Raw genomic sequence first — 20,612 nt, 5'->3', positions numbered from 1 at the left:
AAAAAAAAAAAAAAAAAAAAAAAAAAAAAAAAAAAAAAAAAAAAAAAAAAAAAAAAAAAAAAAAAAAAAAAAAAAGTCATTGGCAGACCATCCTATTCTCAAACTTATGATCTATTAAAAAGGTTGCATTGCATAATTTCTCCTTTTAGTGGATCCTCATGATTACAGTAATCTGATTGAACTGTATTGTGAAAGCACTTGAGTAAAACAAGAAAGAATGACCAACAAATAGAAAGCTGAAGAACTCATGAATTTACTAAAGCCATTACATTCTTACATCCCCAAAGCCTCCACAAATGCATCTTTCACAACAGGATTGGAAGCTGCTACCCTCTGTGATGTTATGTCAAAATCCTCGCCAGATCTGCCATTGCAATTAACATCCATCCATCAAGACCAAAGTTTACAACACTTCCTTCTTTTCTCACAATTTGTTTACCAACACTTTCACAGTTTTCAAAGAAACACAACTTTTCTAAATTTACTTCGGATTTTGACAACATTTTAGAAGGTAAATAACAAGACACGCTCCAATTTTAAAAAATAAAAAACAAAACAAAATAGTTATCAAATAAGACTAGCCACAAAAGAACTCCATTACTCGAGCATCAGCTGATTGACAAAAAATTCCTTTTTTTGTTTGTATTTCTGTATTTCAGTTAGAAAAGTGTTTGTTTGTCGGAGTAGCGTTAAAAGTTTAACAGACAGGACTCAAGTTAATGCTACTTACGGATCAAACACGAGCCCACCAGCTTCGGTGACAATAACAGCTCCAGCAGCGACATCCCTGAACAATTAATGAAATATTATGATGATTGTGATGTCTCAGACAAGCAATGAACAGATAAGTTAGCATGTTGTACCAGGGACCTCCAAAACCAGTTTCGAAAAACAAATCGATCCTTCCACAGGCTACCCCACAGAGGTTCAGCGCACAGGAACCACTCATCCGAATTGATCTCACCTACATACAAAAAAGATGTTGACATAAATGTGGAGATCACAGAATGTTATAGGGAACAGAGTTAAGGTCTCACTATACCTTCAAAAGCAAACGATTAATTCTGTCTGTAGTAGCATCTACAGTCGACTTGTCACGTTTGGTCCCAACCTGTACATATTCATTACGATCAACTTTTATTTTGGTCAAAAGTCTAAGATTGGCCAATTGTAGACAAAATTATCAAACATTGTATATATTGATTAATGCAAGTATATGCTTATAGATATGAAACAAAGAAAATCACTACTTGACAGAGAACTCGAGGGCAGCATTTGAAGTGTGTTTTTCCCTACGCTGTCTCGGGTGGATAAAATTAAGGGATGGTGAAGGATTTCAGAGATGAGAACTCAAGGAGTTGGAAATGGCCAATGAGAAGAAAATTGGCAGAGGACCCTTTACAGGGTTAAGAAAATATTTCTACAAACTAAGGTTTTAGAACATGGTTGCCATATTCATTGCTATCGTACTATCAGATAAGCATTTGGCCCAAAGATAATCCATAACAGAACATCAAGGTACAGATCATGAAGAGAGTTAGTAGAAATGTGAATATAGGGACTGAAGGTTTTGCAATCTATTCAGAACGTTGAATGCAGTTTAACAAACATTAATTCATTTCCACAAGAGAAGGAAAATAAAGAAGTGCCTGTGATGCCCATGGCAGTGTCATAACCAGTAAAGACATTGACTAATGTAACCAGTTTTTAAGGAGATACAGATACCTCAGATACAAGAAGAGACTTCAACAATTCGTCTTGGGAGGATACTGAAAAATAAGAAATGAGGCGTTTGAGAGAAATAAATAATATAAAATTTCAAAGTTTCAGAGAGGTTGAAATGCCACATACTCACCTTTAATAGGCCTACCATTAAGGAAGGCACCTTTTCCACGAATTCCAGTAAAAAGCTAGAGACCATGAAAGAAAAAAAAACTAATACAATTGGCTCAGCAAGAAATGGATAATAAAACAATGTAAAAGGCTCTCCTTGATAAGGATCACGGTGTTCCAAATGTTTCAACTGGACCTATTACACGGTCCAAGACCAAGAAGATTCAACAAACATTTATTCTTCATCCACAAAATTGGATAGGCTCGGTTCAACCATTATTTCATGTGTGCTCGGTTCAACCATTATTTCATGTGTTAGAAGCTGATTTTGAGGAAGGACCATTTGGAGCTTCGGAAGTGAATATTTGCATAGTTGAAGTAGCGGGTTGATAATTTGTTAGAAAAATTTAATTATTTTTTTAATTTCATAATTTCTTGTGGTGGGCAAAAAGGATGGGAAATTACTTGTCAAAGCGGCCATAACTTTTTTTCTTTTTGAGATTTAATGGGTAGTGGGAGTAAATCATAGCCACTAACTTCTTTAGTGAGCATTTGAAGAGTTGGAAGTTTTTTTTGTGGAGAAACTATAAATACCCACAAATTACAATGTAAAGACAAAATTTTGATGAATGAAATTAAGCTCTCAAGTTGAGACTTTCACCCTTAGAAATTTGAGCATCATTTTTGTTATTTTTAAGTTTCATGCAATTCTCGTGGTAGATTACATCTGAGTCATTCAATCAAGCTTTGATCAAGTTCGATTGTGGAGTGACTCAATTTAGAACAAGGTTCCAAATCTTGCTCCTCGATCTTTGATCGTAAGAGTAATCTAATTCTAGCCTTTTATCTCTTGGTTGATCTGAGAAGAGGTGTTAATTTCTTTGATTCAAGGGTTATTGCTTCAACAAAAGATTGGATCGTTGGGTTGAGGATTAGGGTTGTCTTATCACTCCCAGAAGAAGATAAACATATTTCACCTATTTGACGATAAACAGGTCAATTTGATCATATCAAAGCCAACAGCATTTACATAAGGTTATGGAAAATGTTTATCAATTGATCAAACGGTAGAAAAATGTGCAACATTGTGTCCCTATTTGGCAATATAAGATTATCACAAAGCTGAACTTTGCCAAACAAATATAGGAACCTGGGCTAGTATCAAACATCATTTTCCTGTCATGCGAGTCTCACCTCATCAATAATTGGATTGTAGACGACTCCAACCGTGGGAACCTTTCCAATGGTCAGACCAATAGAAACACACACAAAAGGGAACCTACAAGTTGTCATGTAGCGGAATTAACGTCAGCAAAAGCTACAGATACATAAAGGAAAGGAACCTAAATTGCAGGCAAGGATGGGTACCCATGAACAAAGTTTGTAGTTCCATCAAGAGGATCGACAATCCACGTTGGTTCATCGGTTAACTCAGTATGACCAAAAGCAGCAGTAGTTTCTTCCCCAATGAACTGAGGTAGCATGTTTGGAACAATTTAGGAGTATGAACAAAAGTATACTTTTTCTTCCTACATAATGGGAAATTTAAAAGGAGTTACAAGAACTAGACCTTATGTGAAGGGTAATGGTCCTTGAGATAATTAAATATGAGATCTTCACAAGCCTTGTCAGTTTCAGTGACCAAGTCAACCTTTGAACCATGTGAATACCAGTAAATTAATTGTCAATATTATAGTGAACAATCGAGCATTCTAAAATAGTATAGTTAGGAATGTAATTACTACTAAAATTTAGCTTCATTTCTATCCCTCCCCTGTTCTCCATGAAACCATTCAGATGACTCACAACATTCTAAAGAGCATACGAATTTGAATAAGATTTCAATAAGTGAAAGAGTTCAATAGCAAATCATTTTCTCCACAGCTTCGATCAGTGACAAAATTCAATATCAAATTACTTCCTTCGCATACAACTCTACCATCCAGATGTGCCAATAAATAATTCAGTTCATTAAGCAATTTTGAACGGAAAAAAAGGGGGAAAGGGAGCAGTGGATTGATTACCTGCCCTTTGTGCTCTATATGCTTGGTCTGATAGAATCCCTTACGAATTACCTTAAAATAACCACAGAATCAAATGGAATTGAAGGAATCATCAGCAGATTGAATGAAGCAAAAGGAACAGAGACGAAGAAAGAAAAAGAAAAAAACCTCTCCGGCTTTCTTAGCGGCATCGACTGCAGTTCCTAGGAACTCCTCGAGAGAAACTAAAAACAAAATCAAACAACCTTTTAACAAACTATTCGAATAAGAAATGAAATCCATGATCTCAAGGAAAAATGGACTGAATGTACGAATCAAGGAGTAAAGCATTACAACAAAATTGGATTAAGCGGGTTTATACCATTTTCCGCCATTGCTTGTTCTATCTTCCGTATAAACCTCGCTTGAATTAGAGAGAGAGCAGAAGAAATTGATCGAAAGAGGAACAAGTCATTTCGATTTTCGATCAAATAGAAGACACAAATATGTGATGCAAGAAACTGGTTCCTTTCATATATGAGAGGAGCTTTTGAAAGAATTTCTGCTTTAGATCTTTTTAAATTTTCTCTCTTTTCTTTCTTTCATCCACCTTTTCATCCATGAAGTGACGTGATGTGTGAATGCCTTTAATCAAATTTAAGTTTTTAGAAGTATAGAAAAGTAGAAATTTCTACAGTTGTGATGTGATTTATAAAGTTTGAGCGACAATATGAATGAGACATTACGATCATGGTTAAAGTTTTATATGTATTTATGGAGATGGTCTGTAGTATGAGATTTTCAAAATATGTTCTAAATTTAGGAAACCATGATTTAAGATTGATTTGGGGTAGATTCACAATGATTCTAAAAGAAGAAATTGTCTATAAATCAACTAGAAGTCTCATGGTAATCTCCCATATACCCCTATACAAATACATTCCAATAGCTAGGTGTAAACTAATTTTTGTGGAAATTAATGTTGGATTCTTCTAGCCATGACAAGATGTTTCAAAGGTAGTATCGTAGTTTAGATTTTAAGATTCTTATTTGAAGCCAGATTTTGAAGTATCTAAATGCCCGTAAGAATGTTAAGCTTCTTTCTTAGTGTTACAAAAGAGTTTGAAAAAACAAATCCCCTTAGTTGTCATGCTTTTCTGTATGGTTATATGAAGATTGTTAAAACAAGACTTTGAGGGTATATAGGTAAAGAGGTCAATTATTAGACCTTTAACAAGGTTTCGAGAATTTTACTTGGAGGACAGTGTAATAAATGAAACTAATTAATCTAGTTGATGGAAGGAAGCAAATCATCTCGAAGCAAGTCATAAAGTTGAAATGAAAGTTGAGATAAGTATTTAAGGTTTTCCAACATTAGTATACATGTGAATGTTGATTTCCATGAAGCACCTTAGTCACAAACCCTCTACATGGACTCTCTTGCTCATTAAGTTTTAAGGTCTTAATATGATTGGACAAGATTTTGTGTGAAAATTGGTGGTCATTGGATTATGTCGAGAGGCTAAACCAAGGGTAGGTGTAAAAATGACAAAAATGTCCTTATAATTATGTACTACTGACTTCCAAACTAAGTGGCCTCCCAATGACATGAAATTTAATAAGAAACCTTATGTCATGGTTAAAAGAGATTATGAAAAGTCTCAAGGCCATTGGAATAAGTTAAGGATGTAAACCAAGATTTGGGATGGTAAATGACCAAAATACCCCTACAAGAATTTTAAGAAACTTCCAAGACTTATATCACATGTTATGAAATTTTATATGTGACTCATTTAGGATCTTTAGGGTATGTATGCAATATCTCAAGAGGATTAGAATATTTTTTTTTGGGAGTTCTAAGATGAAAAGGACAAAACTACTTGTGAAGACCCTTTATAAGAAATCAAGATTTTTTGAATTCCATGTGACAACGAAAGATTCAGGCATGTAAAAGAAATATTTATGACTCATATGGATTAAGGCTTACATGCTAAGAATTTTGACTTATGACAGTAATGATAGTGTTCTACAAAAGGAGGGAGACAAGTTATTGTAAAAGATGTTAAAAAATGACTGATGTGTCAACAAGTGAGAGCCACGTGACAAATGCTTCACGAATTGTGACGAACATAGGATTGAAGGTGTTGCAACCGGTCACAACTCATTTTTCAATGCATTGAAGTATGGATTGTCACAATGAAATGGGTTATAAAAAGACAATAAAATTTTTCGCTTTTAATATGGAAGACATCAAACGTGCTATTTTAAATGCAAAGATCATTTACAAATAAACATAAGACTCAAAAGAATCAGGTTGACGAGGTCCCCTCTACAGTTTCACGATCTAGCATACCCCCATCATGACCTTTGCTTTACTGCGCACCTGAAAACATAAAATGTAGCAGAGTATAAATATACTTAATAACAAACCTACTTGTATGCTCTCGTCGAACTAATTTCTATACACGAAATTTGAAGCATACCATCATCCAAAGCATAACTGGGCCTACCTATCTTCTTCTTCCTCGTTTCTTGAAGCAGTGGGTTGATTCAAGTGCCCAAAATAAATCTTTTGTAACAGTAAAAATAATAATAATAATAAAAGTGTAAGTGATCCCATCTCTCCACAAATCTAACATTAACTCCTTCCCTAAACATCTCTCCTCAACACCCCTTAGCTGTATTATGTATAGACAATTCTGTAAGGAAAGAAAACTAAAAAGGGTAAATTTCCCTGATGTTACCATTGTTGAAAGAAAAAAAAAAAAAAACCGTACAAACATAGTCAAATTTACTTAGAGAGAGAAAATGAAAAATAGGCAGACATTTAATAGGAGTAAAGAGAGAGAAAAGTTTTAGGGTAACTTAGATCTCCATTTTCTTTTAGCTCATTTCAATTATTCAATTATTTAGATTTTTGCTATTTTTGCTATCCTTTTACCTATTACGGAAAAAAAAATCAGGATCAACAACATTAAAATTATAAAAAAGAAATAAGAATAGATTAAATTGACCAAAGAAAAACTGATAAAAGAGAGAAGAAAAAAAGGGAGATATGAAATTGATTAAATTGTCTTTTATTGTGGGTGTAATTATGTAGCTCAATAATGTCGGAAATTTTTGTATGTGTATTGGCAACATGACTTAATTTCCAAAAATAAGAATTAGGGATGATAGACCTGTCGTAAATTGTCATTAGGTCCTATTCTGTAAGACTGATTAGTCCTATTCTCTCCAATAAGTTTCGCTGTTATTTTTAGGTTTGGTTAGTTTCGCTAATATTTTTAGGTTCAACAAAAGGTTATATAATGTCATTCTTTCGGCCGTTGAAAACATCAAGTTTTGTGTGTCACATTGTATTTCTTGAGTGACATATTGGTGAGAGTCTTTGTAGTGTGATAGCGAGATATTCACTTGTAATACTTTGTTTATTAGTGATTGGTTGCTACCCGTAGATGTAGGGGAACTTCTTCTCTCCAAACCATGTAAATATCTTGGTGTCTCTTTGTGTAATTCTGTTCATTGGTGTTGTGAGTGCATTTATTTCGTTTTCGGCGCACAACAAGTGGTATCAGAGCCTGATTGTGGTATTTGGGGTATTGTGAAAGTTTTGGCCTCATTGACCACTAGACGTGCTCACAATCGTGCTTATTCTCTTGAAAATCAATTTTCAAGAATTGTGTTTTTAGTTACATCTAGATTAATTATTGCAAATGGCAGAATCATCACGGCGTGGATCGAGATTATGGAGTTCCAATCTCGAAGTAGAGAAATTTGATGGAACCAATAATTTTGGTGTTTGGTGAGGCGAAGTTAGCGATTTGCTGGTCATGCAAGACCTTGATGTTTCTCTCTAAGAGAAGATGCCTGAAGACATGACAAAAGCAGAATGGACGAAATTAAATCGGCAACCTGTGGAATTATTCGATCTTGTCTTGGCAAGGATCAGAAATATCCATTTATGAAGGTTACCATGGCGAAAGAATTATGGGACAAGCTTGAGGCGAAATATATGAAGAAGAGTGTGGAAAATAAACTCTATTTGAAGAAGAAACTCTTCCGTTTTGACTACAAGGAAGGTATCTCAATGGCTAAGCATTTGGATGATTTTAACAAAATCATCACTGATTTGCTCAATCTTGATGTTAAGATTGATGACGAGGACAAGGCGTTGTTGTTATTAAATTATTTGCCGGAATCCTACGAGATTTTAGTAACGACCCTACTACATGGAATCACTAATATTGATTTTGAAGATGTTTCAAATGCCTTAATAAATAATGAGATGCGAAAGAAGGAAAAGGAGACATATCAAGGCTTTAGCTCAAATGTTCTCACTGCTCATGGAAGGACTTCTACTTGGAAAAGGAATGAATGTGGAGAGTCCCGATTAAAGTCGAGAGGTAGATCTAAATAATTGGAGAAAACTTGATAAAAAGGAGTGTGCATATTGTCGGCAAAAAAGCCATTGGAAGAAAGATTGTCCGATCTTAAAAGAGGAGGGGTCGAAGTCCAATGTGGTTAGAGATGACGACACTAATACAGATGATGCCTTGACAATCTCTCTATCTGTCAGCCAAACCAGTGAATGGATTCTTGGTTCTGGGTGCTCCTATCATATGTGTCCCAACCGAGAGATGTTTTTGGACTTTAAAAAGTTCAATGGTGGAGTTGTCTATATGGGCAATGATAGAACTTGCAAGATGATGGGAATCGGCTCAGTACAAATCAAGATGTTTGATGGGGTTATACAAAAACTCAATTATGTGAGGTATGTCCCTGACTTGAAGAAAAATTTGATTTCCCTTGGCGTTTTAGATGCGAGTGGTTATCGCATCATTTTGGAAGGAGGGAGTTTGAAAGTAGCTCATGGAGCTTTGGTGGCAATTAAAGGAACTAGAAGAGGTAGCATATACTACCTCAACGGAACCACAATAATTGGGCATGCTGCTGTGGCAAGTTCGAAAGAACAAGACATATCGAAATTATGGCACATGCGACTCGGGCATGCTGGTGAGAAGGCGCTTCAGACATTGGTGAACCAAGGAGTCCTTAAGGGTGTCACAATTGGTAAAATTGATTTATGTGAACATTGTATATTTGGTAAACAAAAAAAATGTGAAGTTTGGTACAGTTATACACCAAACAAACGGCATTTTGGATTATGTTCACACTCATGTATGGGTTCCACGAAGAATGTCTCATTGGGAGGAAAGAGGTGGTTTGTCACCTTTATTGATGACTACTCGAGGAGAGTTTGGATGTATCCCATGATGCACAAAAACGAGGTTCTCCAAATCTTCCTAGAGTGGAAGAAAATGGTAGAGAATCAGACGGACAGGAAAATCAAAAAGCTGAGATCAGACAATGGTGGAGAATATACTTATGATTCATTCCTTAAAGTATGCCGAGATGAAGGGATCATTCGACACTTCATTGTTCTTGGTAAGCCATAACAAAATGGAGTTGCTGAGAGAATGAATCAGACATTAATAAAAAAGGTTTGATGCATATTGTCTCAAGTAGGATTGAGTAAGGCATTTTGGGCTGAGGCTCTCAGTTATGCAGTTCACTTGGTGAATTGTTTACCTGTTTCTGGAAATGGTGGGAGAACTCCGCTTGAGGTATGGTCAGGTACTCTCGTCAGTGATTATGATAAATTGCACGTGTTTGGGTGTCCTGCTTATTATCATGTGACAAACTCAAAGCTGGATCCTAGAGCAAAAAAAGCCAAGTTTATGGGCTTTAGCAAAGGTGTGAAGGGCTATAGGTTATGGTGTCCAGAAACAAGTAAGATTGTTAATAGTCGAGATGTGACATTCGATGAGTTTTGGAATGTTTTTACAGAAAATTGAAAATAATGACGAGGCATTGAAGTAGGTGGAGAAGGTGGTGTTCTCTCCTAATATGGTTGCTCCTACTGAAGAACCTATTGATCAGGTAGATAATAACTCTAATGTCTAGGAGCAAAGCCTTGAGGAGAAAAGCCTTGTAAATGAAAGAGCGGAGGAACCTGAGTCAAAGGGTAAGTCGAAAACCTGCAAGGTTTGATGATACGATAGCATATGTTTTCTCTTTGATTGATGGAGTTCCTAACAGTTACAAAGATGTTATTAAGAGCTCGGATAGCTTACACTGGCAAGAGGCTGTGAATCAGGAGATAGCATCATTGGAGATAAATCAAACTTGGGATTTGGTACAACTTCCAAAAGGTAAGAAGGAAATTAGTTGTAAATGGGTTTTTGCAAAGAAAGAAGATTCTTTTGGTATATGTTATAAGGCTCGACTTGTGGCTAAAGGCTATGCGCAAAAAGAAGGTATTGATTACAATGAAATTTTCTCACTTGTGGTAAAACATCCTTCCATTCGAATTTTGTTGGATTTAGTTGCTCAATTTAATTTTGAGCTTGTACAACTCGATGTAAAAACTGCTTTTTTGCATGGAGATTTGGAAGAAGAAATATGTATAGCGCACTGGTTGGTTTTCGAGTAGTTGGACAGCAATATTTAGTATGCAGATTGAAGAAATCTTTGTATGGGCTGAAGCAATCTCCTCGCCAATGGTATAAAAGGTTTGATCATTTCATGGTAGAGCATATGTATACTCATAGTCAATTTGATCATTGTGTGTATTATCGGTATCTCGATGATGGATCGTTTATCTATTTGCTCTTATATGTTGATGATATGTTAATTGCTTCAAAGAGACTGGTGAAGATTGATAAGCTCAAAGATCAGCTTTCTAAAACATTTTAAATGAAAGACTTAGCAATGCAAAGAAAATACTTGGAATGGAGATAGAGCGAGATTGGAAAAAAGGTACAGTCTGGTTGACTCAATCTCAATATCTACGCAAGGTATTGACAAGATTTAGTTTGAATAATTCAACCAAACCCGTCGGTACTCTACTTGTTCCTCATTTCAAGCTTAGTGCTTCCATGTGTTCAAGTTCTGACGATGACAAAAGGTATATGGAGAATATTCCTTATACAAATGCTATTGGTGCTTTGATGTATGCGTGTGTACTCGATCCGGATCTTTCACACGCAGTAAGTATGGTGAGTCGTTATATGCATAATCTTGGTAAAGAGCATTGGCAGGCTGTCAAATGGATTCTTAGGTACATTCTTGGTACTATTGATGTTGGCATTAAGTTTCAAAAACAAGAAATGTTTAATCTTGACAATCTTGTAGTTGGTTATGTGGATTCTGATTATGCTGGTGATTTGGATAAGCGACGATCTACTACGGGTTATTTATTTGCTATGGCTGGTGGAATTGTTTGTTGGCGTTCAACATTGCAATCTACTATTGCATTGTCTACCACCGAAGCAGAGTACATGGCAGTAACGGAAGCTTTTAAAGAAGCTATTTAGATGCATGGTTTGATCAATGACTTGGGTATTTTGCAGGAACATATAAATGTGTTTTGTGATAGCCAGAGCGCTATTTGTTTGTCAAAAAACCAAGTCCATCATGCTTGTACTAAACGTATTGATGTCCGTTTTCACTTTATTCGAGAAATTATTAGTGAAGGGGACATTCGTTTATTAAAAATTAGAATTGCTGATAACCCTATGATCGCTCGTGAAAAGTTCTGGCATTGTTTGGATTTCATCAATGTTGGAAGAAAGGAGTAGTGTATTAACGTAGTAGCAACCAAATCAGTTATCAACTTGGAGATCTTATAACAAGGTGGAGATTGTTATAAATTGTCATAAGGTTCTATTCTTTAGGATTGATTAGTCCTATTCTCTCTGATAAGTTTCGTTGTTATTTTTAGGTTTGGTTAGTTTCGCTGATATTTTTAGGTTCAACAAAAGGCTATATAATGCCATTCTTTACTGTTGAAAACATAAGTTTTGTGTGTCACTATTTCTTGAGTGACATTGGTGAGAGTCTTTGTAGTGTGATAGTGAGGTATTCACTTGTAACACTTTGTTTATTAGTGATTGGTTGCTACCTGTGGATGTAGGGGAACTTCTTCTCTCCAAACCAAGTAAATATCTCAGTGTCTCTTTGTGTAACTCCGTTCATTGGTGTTGTGAGTACATTTGTTTCGTTTTTGGTGCACAACAAGACCTGAAAAAAGAATTGAATTTTGAAATATTAGAACAGAGAATACTCCAACTTAAAATAATTCCATCAAATTCTTTCACACAACAGTAGTTTTAATATATATATATATATATATAATAGCTCATAAACTCTACTCATGCAAAGTTTCTGGTGCTCGCATGAAGTCTAATACATGGATATACTAGAAATTACAGTAAGAAACAAACAAAAATTAAAATACTATGTAGTTTAGATGACATGTTTAAAATCATTCGAGCTTGACATGATCGTCTTACATTGGAGTGATTCGAATCTCAATTAGTGTTCTTACATTGAGATATCTGCTTGAGATATTCAACGTCTAGATTAAGCTAATCTATAGCGACGTCCGGAGGTCAACGAAACCCCATAGTGTCATGCGCCCCATAAACACCCTGCTTGTCATACTATGCGCGTCCACACTCATCATCTCTAGGGGAAGTATCTCTATGCTTATGAACATAAAATATGCATGAGGTCCCTCTAATTCCATCTTATCATCTCTCCTGACACAACCCTCTAGTCTCATCTCTTTGCTACATTAAGTAACACATGCTCGTTGGATATTTATATTAATATGATTTTCATATTCTTAGCGTTGTGTCCTATGTTGGTCTATCGACATGATGCAATATAGCACTCATCATCATATAACATGCTTAACATGGAAAACATCAACATATTAAGACAAATATCATGCAATCATCATACTCATCATATCACCATAAAGTGCATATAACATATCATCATATCGCCATAAGGTGCATATAACATATCAAGTGCGTCATACATCAACTATATATATTACGCACATCATCAAGTATCATAACTCATACATCATTATATACTCATACTTCATCATATACTAGTATACGACATTATACGATACAACTCATACATCATCATAACTCATACAATTTCTAGCCTATTCTATACTAAGGACACTTGGTTGGCCTTTGCGAAAGTACTCCCTAATTAGCTAAACGTAAGCTCCATTCCTTGAGAGCTGTTCCAAACGTTGTCGGGGTTTGTTTCCTATCACACCGTTCGTCACTTTTCGTTAGTATTTCACATTTTAATTAATAATCCAACTAACAATGTGAAATACAACTCTAAAACAACTTCAATTACCTTAATCGGAGCCAAAAACAGGTTCGGGAGGGTCAGAATGGTAGAAATTGGGCTAAAAATTGCAAGCCAAGGAGCCGCCAGAAAACATGTCGGAAAAGTCACCGGGAAGCTGCTAGAAAGCTGCCAAAAAATTCGTTGGAAGGCCGCTGAGAAGCTGCCGTGCCGTCCAAGCCTCTCAAGCCGCAGGGCTGCTTGCACCACGGCTTGACATGTGGCATCTTTTAAGTGGGCCGCGACAGCACAAGCGTCTCGGGTCGAGGTACGGGTCGAAGCTCGGTTCGGGTCGTGGCTCGAAGGACGTGGGCTTTGGTTGTAGGCTGGGCTATTGGGCCAAGATGAGTTTTGGGCCTCAATTTTGTAGGCTGGACCAAATCCGACTTGGGCTGTGGGTATCTAATTCGAATACGACCCGGATCCATCAGATTCTTTCTTCTTCACCCAAATTTCTATGCGATTTTCTGATTCATTTTCTCTCTCCTTCCCGCGATGATTTTCGACGTTCTCCTTCGCCGTTCTTCTCCTCAATCTCTCTGTTAGTCCTTCAACTCCTCTTCCACGAAGTTTCATGGCTGATGGACGTCGGGGGAGGCAGATCTCATTTTCTCAAAAATTTGTTTTCCAAATTCCTTTCCCCACGGTGCCAATAATATCAATACGTAATCACAAGGGCACAAAACTTACCCTAAAATGATGTGCAGTCATCAGGGATCCTCCGCGTGGTGTTAACTAAACTTTCCGACATCGATTATGGGAGTTTTGGACTGTGGGTTTCATTTCAGACTCGCCGAAAAACTTCAACAACTTCTCTCTCCCTCTTTCCTCTCTATTTTTCTCTTCTGCAAGTGCTTTGGGAGCGTGCCGAGTGTCACGGTCATGCTCGTCCAAGGCGTGTTGCCCATGGTCGCATGCCCATGACAAGCCCAACCCTTTATGTCTTTTCATTTTCTAGTGTTTTACTTTTGTATTTCTAGGAAGTATGACGTTTCAGAAATATCATGTCTAGGCTTGTCAGACATGAAATGCCTCAGAATGTACTATAGGGGGATACGACTAGTTGTCAACTTCTCTCTACCCAAGGTTATATACTGTAAGCCGTTGTTATTTCTCTCTTGCTTGCTTATATAATGTCTCTTTCAAAAATCTCTCTCTGCCCTCACTTTCTAAAACCTTCTCTTAAAACCGAGGTTAGAGGCTCGAACATACATCGCTTAGCCGTAGGTGACACAAGAACGAATTGGCTTAACTCACTTGTCGTTGGAAAGTGAGTGCCGCACAATTGCAAGTCCGCTGTCATTAAAAGTGCAATTGTGACAAGTTGTATCAGAGCTTTGTAAGCTCCGTGAAATAGCAAAGACCGAGAACATGTCGACGACAAAGTCGACACCCAAAGCACAAGACGACCGGCTTACTTTGATAGAGGAGGAAATGCTGTTTCTTAAAGAAGTCCCTGACACCATCCGCTTCCTGGAAGCACGGGTGAAATAATTGAGTGGAAAAGTTGTAGAGATTGACGCAATGGGTAACCGCCTGGATGGGTTGCCAATCGCAGAACTGATGTTTCAAGTGACCTCACTCGAAGAAAAGGTTGCTCTACGAGCAGTCCAAGACTGTTTGGTAGCCCCGATAGCTCTGTCGCACACAAGGAAGGACGTGGCGAAGAGTTCGACGTGCTACAAAATACAATGATGAGTTTGTTCAATGGATTAGCTGACGAATTTAGAACAACGATCGATGACATGCAAGAAAAGATGTCCGCCATAAGCACCCAAATCGAGGTGACCATGAAAGCCGTGGAGAACGTCTCAGCTGGACAAACTAATACAAGATCCAACAAACTGAAGTTTCCCGAATCTAGACCTTTCGAAGGGAACCGGGATGCCAAAGAGTTGGAGAACTACATCTTTGATGTCGAACAGTACTTCAAAGCCACATCGGCTTGTACCGACGTCATGAAGGTGATAATAGCCTCGATGTATCTCATAGACGATGCCAAACTTTGGTGGCGTATGAAGGTACAAGACATCGAGAATGGATTGTGCACCGTAGACTCGTGGGATGACCTCAAGAGAGAGTTGAAGGACCAATTCCTCCCCGAAAACGTAGACCATCTAGCGATGGAAAAACTAATAGCCTTAACGCAAACTGGAAGCATAAGGGACTATGTCAGACAATTTTCGACCCTGATGCTAGATATCGGGGCACATCAGAGTGGGACAAGGTATTCTTCTTTATAAATGGGTTACAACCGTGGGCCAAAACAAAAATACCTAGACTATGGGAACAAGGCGAGTTACCAAAGAAAAACAACACAGGCCCCAAACTCTGGGGGCAAAACATATAAGCCGCCAGGTCATCGAAATGGAATCTCCAACAGGCTAAACAGAGGTAACGATAGACCAAGCGGGTGGACAGATAGACCTCTCCAGAACAATCAAGCGGGGACATCTCGAGGACCTTACCATTAAAGGAACCACCCGACGACACCTTTACAATGCATATCACCTTGACCCGGACGATGACCAGCGAAATGTAATCACAAGATCGAGCATCGATCTGAAACAAAGAGATAGCAAATAAATAGAGGAGATCCTAGCCGACATGGTTAGGAAGATAGGAAGACCCGTACGGAAGATTCATGAATTCCTTGTCAAATGGAAGAATCTCCCTACGGAGGAAACCAGCTTGGAACGCGCCAAAGATCTGGACTCCGTCGCCACCCACATCGCCAGGTTCGAAAGTAGTCGGTTGACAGGGACGTCAACCAATTAGGTGGGGGAGGATGTCACGGTCATGCTCGTCCAAGGCGTGTTGCCCATGGCCGCATGCCCATGACAAGCCCAACCCTTTATGTCTTTTCATATTCTAGTGTTTTACTTTTGTATTTCTAGGAAGTATGACGTTTCAGAAATATCATGTCTAGGCTTATCAGACATGAAATGCCTCAGAGTGTACTATAGGGGGATACGACTAGTTGTCAACTTTTCCCTACCGAAGGTTATATACGGTAAGCCGTTGTTATTTCTCTCTTGCTTGCTTATATAACGTCTCTTTCAAAAATCTCTCTCTGCCCTTGCTTTCTAAAACCTTCTCTTAAAATCGATGCCAGAGGCTCGAGCATACATCGCTTGGCCATAGGTGACGCAAGAACGAATGAGCTTAACTCACTTGTCGTTGGAAAGTGAGTGCCGCACAATCGCAAGTCCGCTGCCATTAAAAGTGCAATTGTGACACCGAGGTCTGTTGGGATTTATGCCTAAAGCCTCGTAATTAATTATTTAGTTTTTAACAATAACTTTGTTATTTTATTTGTAATTTAATTGTTATCCATTGTATAAAAATCAAAGGTTATTAATGTAATCTTGAAGAGTATGTGGTTGACATACAAGAGGATCGTGTTCAAGTAATAACCTAAAGAGTCTATAGTATATGGATAAGGTTGGGTGCTTTATCCTGGTAACACTATTGATACAACCCACTTTGTAATCGTTACAAATAATTTGATCCAAATCATTCATGTGGAGACATGTAAGTGGGGGTATCCCATACAATGAGTTTGTATAAGACTGGACCAAGAAATATTTAATCTCTCTTTATAAATCCATTAATTGAGAAGATTAATATTTCACATGATGATCATATGCGACTCGATCTTAACACTGGGTGAGTTATGAACTCCTGCCTGTGTGGGCTTGTCCTTTAATTTACATGGGTGAGAATGACTCTTTTAGTCGATTCAATATGCCTACTATTTTGGGGACTTGACCAAATAGGGAGTTGGGAACATAATATCATGAGAAGGAATTCACTCCTTTCCATGTAAGGAAAGTAGATGAGTTGTTCTCTTAAGTACTGATTTCGGGACTTGAACAATGAGGCCCCTCCCTCTCATTTGCCTGAGAGGGACTTGATTTATGATTGAATCATAGACAAACTGTTCATTAGAGAATCAGTGGTACTTAAGGTGAAAGATGTAATTACAGGGATAAAGATACTTTTGATCCAGCTGTAATTATGAACAACTCGTGAAGGATCGACTTGCTTGTAATGATTATATCAATGGACATAACTTGTCCTACCGTGCATAAGAGTACAACTCTAGGTCTATAGTGAAGTGACCTATAGTTAATGAATGAAAATTGATCAATTAAAGAGTTTAATTAATTAATTATGTATCATTGGAGCTTATAATCTGTAGGTCCATAAGATCCTCTTGCCTGGCTCACAATAACACTAAAATGTTTTGATCAATTAAAGAGTTTAATTAATTAATTCTGTGTTATTGGAGCTTATAATCTGTAGGTCCATAAGGTCCCCTTGCTAGCTCACAATAACACTAAAATGTTCAATTTATTTGAAAGAAAATTTGAAGTATTCAAATTGATATTTAATATATTAGATATGTTAAATAGGGAGGAGAATATAAATTTAATTTGAAATGTTAAATTAATATTTATATATTAGATATATTAAATAAATAGATAAAATATATTTAATTTGAATGGTTCAAATTAATATTTAATATATTAGATGTGTTAAATATAAAGGGAGAAAAATATATTAATTTGAAGGGATATTTAATATATTAGATATATTAAAAAGGAAAAATATATTTATTGTATTTGATGCAATTAAATGTTAAATCAATTAATGTATTTTGATACGTTAAATAAAAATATATTTGAAATTTGAATAAGATTCAAATTAATTAAATATATATTAGCATATCTTATAATATATAAATATGATTTTATTATGTATTATATTCTAATATATTAAATATGCAAATATATTATTTGGCCAAGATTCTCCAAGAGTCCCTCTAGTTAGGACCTCGGGTTGAGCCAAAAAGATATCAATCTTTCCCACTTTCTCTAGAGAATGAAATTATATCTCTAGAGAATTCTCGAAACTCTCCTTCTCCAATCCCTTTGCGATTTTCTTTCAAGAGGCTCTCACAAGCCTTGACCTTGTGTTCGAGTCATAGTAAGAAAGATCTTGTGGAATGTTGAAGAATTTATGCATGACTGGAATACTCCGAGGAGTTTTGCAAGCTAGGGTTTCTACAAAGATAGAGTTCTTACTCTCATATTTATTGCTTTTCTTTTAATTCATAATAAAATCAAAACGGTTCCCAATGCTTCCGCTACGTGGATGAAGAGTTCATTCCCTTCATTTGGTATCAGAGCCTATTATTTTTTTATTTCAGATTAAAAGTAGTATGGTGGGTATTTTTTTCCTCATATATGTGATATATGCAATATTGATTTGCGAAACTGGTTGTTTTTGGCATATTGGTGTGACATTAGATTTACCAATTTGTTAGATAAATGTATACGGTTAGGTTTATTGTAAATTGAAAAGAGACGGTAGTGGCAATGACAATGTTCATCAATTCGCTGTACAATCTATGGTTTTTAAAACCTTAATTTTCTACCTTTGGAATTGTTCCAATAGAAAAAATTATGGATTTGGAATTGTTCCCATACGAAAAGTTCTTGATTTGGAATTGTTTCAAAAAGGAAAAAAAAAAATTACATTACATTTGGAAAAGTTCCAAGTGAAAATTTTAATATTGGACGGATTTTAAATTGTCCAAGGTAAAAGATAATCTTAATTTTATTACCTATGGAATAGTTCAAGAAAGATTTCAAACCCTAATTTTATTATATATGGAATAGTTTCATATCGGAAAGATCTCAGACCCTAGTAATTTTATTACATATGGAATAGTTTCCGGAAACATCTCAAACCCTAATTTTATTAGATTTAGAATCTTTCTAGGAAAGATCTCTTAATCTAATTTTATTAAATTTGAATTGTTTCAAGTAGAATTTTTTTTGAAAATCAGCGTATGTCTTGGATTTAAATTATTGTAATTTAATTTATTTTCAATTATAGAATATGCCAGATATACCAGTCAATTTTGCTTTAATGTATGTTTTACCTTAGGTGAAGTATAATCATGAATTTTAATTATTTTTTAAATATAAATGTTATATTTGGAAATTTTTTATTAGGTTGTTTTCTAATATAATTAAGATGATTTTCATGTATTTTCCATATATAATTAAGTATAATTATTATGCTTGGAAATAAAATTGGAAAATTAAATTAGGATATTTATTTCTTAAATTGAATGCCTCAATTTACCAAATCCTATTAGAGTATATGCTAATAATATGATTGGAATTCTCGGTTAAATTTGATTTTAAAGGGTTTTAAATGCTAGAATCTTAAACAATAAGTGAATTAGTTTTTAATAAGATTAAAATAGTTTAATTGAGGTATGTTCATTAATTTAGTAATTAATAGTTAATTATTTAATAAGTGAATTAGTTTTTAATAGGATTAAAAACAGTTTAATTCAAGTATGTTCATTGATTTAGTAATTAATAGTTAATTAAAGATTAATAAATTTTAAATAAAAATTGACTAAGAGAACTCTGTTTATGGAAGGTTCTGGCTAGGCTAAGGTATTTAAGTTGACAAAAATGGAACACCTCTATTAGAAGTTGAATTAATCAGATTTTATTTAATTTCATTAAGCGGCTCACAATGTGATAAGTTTTTTTAAATTTTTTTATATAGTTTAAAAACTTGGCAATTCACATTAAAAGCAATCCAACCAACATAAGAGTTAGATTGGAAACTTAGATAAATGAGATTAGCCTAATTTGTTGAGTAATAGAAAACCCTATTTCAAAATATTTAGTGGGAGAAGGACATCAGTCAATATAAAGATATTAAGGACACATGTTAGGATATCCTACATTCTCTATTATTGATTCACATGGTGAGATTCATGCGGGCCTTGTGCGGACTTTTGGACTTACCCCCTACAGAAGGTATTTGCATGAGTCAATATCAAGGTGATATCTTGAGAAACTATTTATAGTAAATGAGAGAAGGAAATGTGTCAACATATCCTATGGTCTCCATCATTGGTTCATAATGTGAGATCCATGCCGAGCCTCATGACGGCTTTTGGACCGTCCCCCTACGAAAGGTGTTTGCATGGGTCAATATCAGGGTGAACTCTTGAGAAGGATAAGATAGTAATTTTATTTCCAATGCTTGACCTACCATACAACGGCACTTGTTGAGATAAAATTACAAGATCTAAAATGATGGGTTACATTTAGGAAGAAATGATTAAGGTTGTTAATGATGTTCTTGAGAAAACTAATGGTAACTAAATAGTATAGGAATAAGAGTTGTTCTGGTATAATGTTTGGTTGAGATTGTCTCATTTTAGTGAAGGAAGACTTGACTTACCCTACGACAACCCTTGTTTTAAATCACCAAAGTATCATAGCATTCGAAATGATTTATAGGATTCGTTTTATAAAATTGTTTGTTCGCTGAAATTGAATGGATAGTTGATCGTTCGTAATTAAATAATAATTTATATATTTCAAATATTATGTTCAAGATCTCTCAATTTTTTAATTTTCACAAAGTGATAAGTCATATTGAGAAAATTTTAATACTTGGAAAAGAATATTAGCACTATGATGGTAGTATATAATTTTTTTTTTTTTTTTTTTTTTTTTTTTTTTTTTTTTTTTT

The 20,612-nt window shown here is 35.6% G+C and overlaps 1 protein-coding gene across 1 annotated transcript; it reads right to left on the bottom strand.

The window, feature by feature from the left end:
* Window positions 1-93: 93 nt before the first annotated feature.
* LOC111432599 (inositol-phosphate phosphatase-like) lies at window positions 94-4,354 on the bottom strand. The gene is made up of 12 exons (XM_023069538.1): window positions 4,198-4,354; window positions 4,005-4,060; window positions 3,858-3,908; window positions 3,404-3,484; window positions 3,202-3,305; window positions 3,028-3,112; window positions 1,856-1,910; window positions 1,726-1,769; window positions 1,043-1,111; window positions 864-964; window positions 731-787; window positions 94-364 (listed from the first exon to the last, which is right to left on the bottom strand). Exons 1-12 carry the CDS (start codon window positions 4,208-4,210, stop codon window positions 274-276), a joined length of 807 nt encoding a protein of 268 aa, XP_022925306.1. The 5' UTR covers window positions 4,211-4,354; the 3' UTR covers window positions 94-273.
* Window positions 4,355-20,612: the final 16,258 nt, after the last annotated feature.

The sequence above is a fragment of the Cucurbita moschata genome, unplaced genomic scaffold (assembly GCF_002738365.1).
Source record: "Cucurbita moschata cultivar Rifu unplaced genomic scaffold, Cmos_1.0 Cmo_Scf00039, whole genome shotgun sequence".
Classification (NCBI taxonomy): domain Eukaryota; kingdom Viridiplantae; phylum Streptophyta; class Magnoliopsida; order Cucurbitales; family Cucurbitaceae; genus Cucurbita; species Cucurbita moschata.
The sequence above is the reverse complement of the archived record's forward strand: the minus strand, read 5'-3'. Positions and strand labels throughout refer to the sequence as shown.